Genomic DNA, 7832 nt, shown 5'->3' on the forward strand with positions numbered 1-7832 from the left:
GGTGAAAAAGTTGTCAAAGAAAAGCTTCTAATTCGGATACTCTGATTCTGGAATCATGCTGGTTAGTTCATTTAATACCCTTGCACCTAAAGGCTCCTGTTTGTTGTCAGTCTTGCCACAGTATGGCGAAAAATTATAAAGAAAGCCATTGGAACTTGTAAGACACCAAATTTTATATCCAAATTTGATAGGCTTTCCCCTCAGAAACATTTTAGCTGAATGTATGCAATAATAACGTACCATCATTTCATCAGCTGAGAGTTCTGAATGAAATACGCCAAATTTACCAAAGTCCTTTTTCAGCATTTCAAATTACAACCTCAGTTTGTGCATCTTGTCGTTTCTATCTATTCTGGAGTTGTCATTGAGATGAATGAATCTCTTTATTTCCCGAAACCTATTTCTTGACATGGAGTTGAAGACTAAAGGAACACCGACATCAGAAGCCTGTTCCCAGTACATATTCTCATGCGGAAGCTTATGATAACCATTTAGAAGTAGTATGCCAATAACTGATTTTAGTTTTTCTTTGGTTAGCAGAAAATTTATTGTGTTATGTTGGCGAGCATAGATTTCACTTTTTTCAATAATAGTATCCATTACTTTCTCAGAAAAAAAATCCTCAAACACCTGGGGCACTGTCTTATTTGCTAGACATTCCGCAACATAATATTCGTTGCTCTTCCCTGGTTCACTAGCGTTTGCGTACGTTGGTTGACATTTATACCAATTACATTTATATTTTTTTGTAGCTAACGTACCACTTTCTGCTCCATCTCCTAATGCTTTCCTTCTTTTGGCTTCTGGAGGTACAACTGTAGCATTAGCTTCATCTGAGCTGGTTATGAGCTCTAAAGTACCGGCTACATCTTGTACAACAGACTCATTGTTCAGTACATTTTCGTCAATGTCTTCTTCATCTGTTATTACATCTGCATCGGGTGGAATAATCGCCAATTCTACGTCATTATCTTCATCGTCACTCTCTTGACGGTTTTCTAGTTCTGCTAGAATTTCTTCAAGTACAAGTCCACGCGGCATGTTTTTATCCTGCTGGAATCGTAAAATTTGAATAGAATATGAAAAAAGGAGATATAAAGAACGTAAAATGCAATTCTTCTTTGTATAATACATGTATACAAGAATAGGGCACATCAACAAAAAATGGTAGTGTAACGTGCCATTGTCCCATTATTGGGACGCATAAAATAATCGATATTGCACTTACTTGAAAAAATCTGAAGTATACTTGATCTTACACGGACATCCATATGTTCATAACAAACACGCCCACACAACTAAATCACAGCTCATTGTCGTCCAGGAACTACCAGACAACATACAGTGCTGCCAAGTGCGAGAACAAAAAATCAGCAACTTTATAATTTTCATTGCGTGAAGTACTTAGAAAACAGGTTATTGATTTTACATTTACAGACATTATAGCAGTTAGTTGAACCTACAGGTGCAACAATGAATGCTAAAAGCTCCATTGCTTACGTAGAAATAAGTAAAATACACGCGTCCCAAAAAAGGGACAATGGCCAGTAATGGATTAAAATCTATCTAAAACTGTTGCCTGATTATCTGTTTGAATACGCCTTTGTCCATAACTACTAGACTAATTTTCATGGGGGGTATTCAAAGGTAACTTGAGCGTAGCTTGAGGCAATATATTGGCTTTATTTCATTAAACTCGGAACACGGATGTAAAACATATTTTAAATTGGAGTTCGATATAAAATCTTCTGCTTAGCTCATTAGTCTGGATATTTAATGATCACGGCGTGGTGCACCAAAGATCAAATAGACAGTGCTGTTACTGTCTTGGTACACAAATGAGCCAATAGATAGCGCTGTTAGCTTTTTTAAATTAAGTAACAAACGTACTTTCGGAAGTTTACGTCATGGAAGAAGTAATCACCGAAATTTTATCTTTACGAATACAAATCAGAATAAATTTATTTGGCTAGGATATACGGAATTACTGATTTTGCTTTGTCTACTGAAAGGTTAGCGACATTGCTTTGTTTATTTTGATAGCTCTGATTCATATTTGATCTATTCGCTAGGATTTTTTTTTCTGATGAATGACAGAAGAATTATCGAAAGTTTACAACACTGACAGAATTATGTGTTCCAATCTTATCTTTACGAACACAAACAATGATTGAATTTACTTGGCTAGGATATACTCTTTGTGTATTAATACACTGCTGTACATATGTCGATAAGATGTGTTAGTATTTTTTGAGTGTGCTTTGTACCCTACCAAGCTTTTCACATTAATTACTCAGGTCTGCAAAAAAGTATTTTTTGAAAGTTGTTTGAAATTTGATAACTTTTATGTACTTTTCAGCACTGATTTCAAAAATGGAATCAATCTTTTTTCTATCACGTCAGGCTTTTCTCACAAAAAAGGGAGTATTTTTGGGCATAATAACAAAATTTAATTTTTTCCATTTCTTTGATGTCTTGGTGGAATCTTTCACCCTGCTCTTCACTTACATCACCAAGGTTTGCAGGGAAGTAGTGAAGATGTGATGAGTGGAGAAAATGAATTTTAATGCTCATTTAACAGCCCAGCTTCTTAAAGTTGCCGCGCATGTCTGCGACTATTGTCTTGTAGTTTGGATCTCTTTTGTTTCCTACGAAACCGGTAACAACTAATCTAAGAGATGTCCATACTGCCTTTTCTTTTGTTCCCATTTTGTCCACAAAGTTGGGATGTGTCATTAGTTTCCTAATGTCTGGTCCGACAAAGATTCCTTCCTTTAGCTTTGCCTCGGATAAACCAGGAAACTTTCTACAAAGATATCTGAAACACTCCCCTTTTTTTGGCAATGCCTTAACAAATTGTTTCATCAGCCCCAAATTAATGTGAAGTGGTAGAAGTAACACCTTTTTCGGATCCACAAGGCTTTTCCTCTCAACATCTTTAACCCGTACCTGTAGGGTTGTTCTCAAGGGCCAAGCTTTTTTTATGTAGTGCTGCTTTCTGTCTCTACTGTCCCATTCACAGACAAAGCGAGGGAACTTTGTATAGCCACTTTGTTGACCAAGCAGCAGTGAAATCAGTTTTCCATCACCAGATAGTGTCCATTTGTGGTCGGAATAGCAGAGTTTGCTTAAAACCAGTTCAAGGTTTTCGTAACATCCTTTTAAGTGAAACGCGCTTTCAACTGGTATACAAGCACACCTATTGTCATTGTGTAGAAGTAGTACTTTAAGGCTTCTTTTTGAAGACGCAAGAAAAAGTTTCCACTCATCAGGAACATATTCTATTTTGAAACGTACCGTAAGTCCAGGAACATTACTGCAAACCACCAGGTTACCTTCTTGAGTGAAGAAAGATACAAACTCCTTTTCCCTCGATCGATACCAAGCATAGGATGTACCCAGAGCCAACATATGTTTATGTTTCAGTTTGGATCCTAAAACTTCTGCGCTTCTTTAGTAAGGGCTAGGTCTCTAACTAAATCGTTCATATTGTGAGAATATAATGGGATCGGTTGTGCCAGGATCGTAGCAATCTCTGTCTTCTTCACTATCACCTTGCTGAGCCAACGGCTCTTGATCATACACAATCCATCCGCAGCTCGTGGTCTTGCGGTAGCGTTCTCGCTTCCCGCACATGGGGTGCCGGGTTCGATTCCCGGCGGGGTCAGGCATTTTCTCTGCCTCGTGATGACTGGATGTTGTGTGTCCTTATCATCATTTCATCATCACTGACTCGCAAGTCGCCGAAGTGGCGTCAACTAAAAAAGACTTGCAATACGGCGGCCGAACTTCATCACATGGGGCCTCCCGGCCAACAATGCCATACGATAATTTCATTTCATCTGCGTCATCCAAAGAATCTGGAGGAGAGGGTATTGGTACTTCAGGTCCATGAGGAAGAGGGCGAGTGCCTGATTGTGTGTTATGGTAAGAAATATCCTTTTTCTTTTTCAAATTGAAACCTCGTACGTTGCAAGTAATCACTATGGTTTTTGGGCTCCCTCCAAACCATTGGTATTTCAAAACGTAAGGACTGCTTTTTACGTTGAAACCATTGCCTCAGTTGTTCAACACTCACTGAAGAAACTTTGTGTGGGGACCAAGGCTTATCTTGATCGCCTAACTTTATACCAAAATAGGCGAAATATACTTTTTCAACAAAATCGGAAATGTTTCTTTGTTGCTTTTTAACTGTATAGTTACCACAAATGTAGCAGAAGCACTCTGGCTAGTTTATACATCCTCTGGTAGCCATTGTCCATTGTCCATAAAACAACTTCACAACGCATGAAAACAGTGACTACTTTAAAGCTTTAGTAACAGCAACACATGAACAACACAGAGTGACGAGGTACTGTGAACTGAAGGACAATAGCAGAAGCTCGGTCCTTGGTGATGGTGGGGGAAGGGGCAGCGCAACAGACAAGCACTGACATGAAAATACTGCTTTTTTTCTCCTAAATACTCTTTATTTTACTTATATCTAGCATAAAACAGCAAAATAACAGATTATGTAGATCCTTAAAACCAAAATTCAGCCTCACTAGAGAGCTGAAATATCGAAATAGCTAAAAATAGACAAGAAGTTTGTGAAATAAGTGTACGTGATGGAATTTTTTCACTACTTTTCCCGAAATAAGCGTTGAAAACACAATACAAATCACTTAATAAATTTGAAACAATTTCTATGTCGCACACCTCTGTTACCGGAGTACAGTTTGAAGCATGTTAGAGTATCTACACAAATTATATCTCTGAGGTTGGTGTACAGCGCACTTCAACATTCTCCTTGAAATTAAGATAATTTTATTTCGATTTGTTTACAAAGAAAAATGCCTGATAACGCTCGTGTCGTGTCAGAAGGAACGGCTATGTAACTGAGGACCTTGCTGTCTCTGAAATCCAGTGCAAATCGTACGACTTGCTGTGTCAGTACAACCTCCAACCTTAACTCGCTCTCTGGAAACTGCTTCTGAAAGGGAGGAGCGATGTAACTCTGATTAAAAGCGTCACGCAACATTTCGCTCCGCAGATACGCTCAAAGAGGGTTAAAGTTACTTCTTTCCAATGTAGCTTCATAGAAGTGGGGCAGGCGATCAAGTTTTTATAACCCGAATCCCGTTTATTTCTTACATTTACCATTTCGCTTTAGAAGTGTAGTACTCTCGGTGAGCTTATGTTATGCCATCACCATAAACAAAACGTGATGTCCGCCGTTACATGTTACAGACGTGCACCTAAGTGTCAGTTGGTTTTGGTTTTTGCACCGTCAAATCCTCGTCGCTCTCTCCCGTGTTAGTGGAGCAGACAAGCTCTTTGTTCATTTCAGAGTCATATTCCTTGAGAAGTTATTTATAAACAAGCTTTACGAATGTTCAGATGTGTGTGAAATCTGATGGGACTTAACTGCTAAGGTCATCAGTCCCTAAGCTTTACTTAACCTAAATTATCCTAAGGACAAATACACTCCTGGAAATGGAAAAAAGAACACATTGACACCGGTGTGTCAGACCCACCATACTTGCTCCGGACACTGCGAGAGGGCTGTTCAAGCAATGATCACACGCACGGCACAGCGGACACACCAGGAACCGCGGTGTTGGCCGTCGAATGGCGCTAGCTGCGCAGCATTTGTGCACCGCCGCCGTCAGTGTCAGCCAGTCTGCCGCGGCATACGGAGCTCCATCGCAGTCTTTAACACTGGTAGCTTGCCGCGACAGCGTGGACGTGAACCGTATGTGCAGTTGACGGACTTTGAGCGAGGGCGTATAGTGGGCATGCGGGAGGCCGGGTGGACGTACCGCCGAATTGCTCAACGCGTGGGGCGTGAGGTCTCCACAGTACATCGATGTTGTCGCCAGTGGTCGGCGGAAGGTGCACGTGCCCGTCGACCTGGGACCGGACCGCAGCGACGCACGGATGCACGCCAAGACCGTAGGATCCTACGCAGTGCCGTAGGGGACCGCACCGCCACTTCCCAGCAAATTAGGGACACTGTTGCTCCTGGGGTATCGGCGAGGACCATTCGCAACCGTCTCCATGAAGCTGGGCTACGGTCCCGCACACCGTTAGGCCGTCTTCCGCTCACGCCCCAACATCGTGCAGCCCGCCTCCAATGGTGTCGCGACAGGCGTGAATGGAGGGACGAATGGAGACGTGTCGTCTTCAGCGATGAGAGTCGCTTCTGCCTTGGTGCCAATGATGGTCGTATGCTTGTTTGGCGCCGTGCAGGTGAGCGCCACAATCAGGACTGCATACGACCGAGGCACACAGGGCCAACACCCGGCATCATGGTGTGGGGAGCGATCTCCTACACTGGCCGTACACCACTGGTAATCGTCGAGGGGACACTGAATAGTGCACGGTACATCCAAACCGTCATCGAACCCATCGTTCTACCATTCCTAGACCGGCAAGGGAACTTGCTGTTCCAACAGGACAATGCACGTCCGCATGTATCCCGTGCCACCCAACGTGCTCTAGAAGGTGTAAGTCAACTACCCTGGCCAGCAAGATCTCCGGATCTGTCCCCCATTGAGCATGTTTGGGACTGGATGAAGCGTCGTCTCACGCGGTCTGCACGTCCAGCACGAACGCTGGTCCAACTGAGGCGCCAGGTGGAAATGGCATGGCAAGCCGTTCCACAGGACTACATCCAGCATCTCTACGATCGTCTCCATGGGAGAATAGCAGCCTGCATTGCTGCGAAAGGTGGATATACACTGCACTAGTGCCGACATTGTGCATGCTCTGTTGCCTGTGTCTATGTGCCTGTGGTTCTGTCAGTGTGATATGTGATGTATCTGACCCCAGGAATGTGTCAATAAAGTTTCCCCTTCCTGGGACAATAAATTCACGGTGTTCTTATTTCAATTTCCAGGAGTGTACATACACCCATGCCCAAGGGAGGATTCGAACCTCCGCCGGGACCAGCCGCACAGTCCATGCAGTGTCCCAAACCGCTCGGCTAATCCAGCGCGGCAAGCTTTACAAGTCAACGACAAATTCACTTGTATGAATTCTCTGGCATGGCTATAAATAAATACCTGGGAGACGCCGTGTTTTTTAGCTAGTACAAAATGTTTTCACAAACCAGGATGGAACTGATAGAATTAAAAACGGAGTAAAACAGAGCTGCAGTCTTTCGGCCCTAATGTTCAGTGTTTATATGGAGGAAGCGGTGATGAAAAAAAAGTTGCAAGAATGGGATAAAAATTCAGTATTAATGATGACAATGATGAGATTCTCCGATGGCAGTGTTATCCACAGTGAAAGTGAAGAAAAATTACATGACTTGTTCATTTGAACGAACAGTTCGGTGAATACAGAATATCAGTTGAGGGTGAACCGAAAATAGATGAAAGAAATGGGGAGTAGCAGAAAGGAGCCAACGACGATCTGATTTGTAGACTGACTGCATATTCCCTGTGTCCTAACTATGAGCCAATATCTGCCACCATCTTAACCTACAACGTAGGCGTGTGTATTTCCCCCAGAAACTGATACTCAGGTATTTGCATATACTGATTCATACCTAGCGTGCCTCCTTGGATGTTTTAGGGATACATTACGCGCACAGTTTCACATTTCTGAAAATCTGAAGTAATTTATTCATCTTTGCACCACATATTAAGATTTACTTGACTCTTTGCGCAACTTGTTTCAGGTGTACTTCAATATTCAAATCTTCAGCAATTTCAAAAAATCTGATTTTAATGTTGACATTGTCTGCCAAATGACTGATATACAAAACGAACTGAAAGGGTCCGAATACACTTCCCTTCAGAATACCTGATTTCACTTTTACATCTTTCAATGACTCTCAGTCAATG

The 7832-nt window shown here is 42.1% G+C and overlaps 1 protein-coding gene across 1 annotated transcript; it reads right to left on the minus strand.

The window, feature by feature from the left end:
* Window positions 1–312: 312 nt before the first annotated feature.
* On the minus strand, window positions 313–1041 carry LOC124803425 (piggyBac transposable element-derived protein 2-like). Its single transcript, XM_047264608.1, has one exon. It carries the CDS (start codon window positions 1039–1041, stop codon window positions 313–315), a length of 729 nt encoding a protein of 242 aa, XP_047120564.1.
* Window positions 1042–7832: the final 6791 nt, after the last annotated feature.

The sequence above is a fragment of the Schistocerca piceifrons genome, chromosome 6 (assembly GCF_021461385.2).
Source record: "Schistocerca piceifrons isolate TAMUIC-IGC-003096 chromosome 6, iqSchPice1.1, whole genome shotgun sequence".
In the NCBI taxonomy this organism is placed as follows: Eukaryota; Metazoa; Arthropoda; class Insecta; order Orthoptera; family Acrididae; genus Schistocerca; species Schistocerca piceifrons.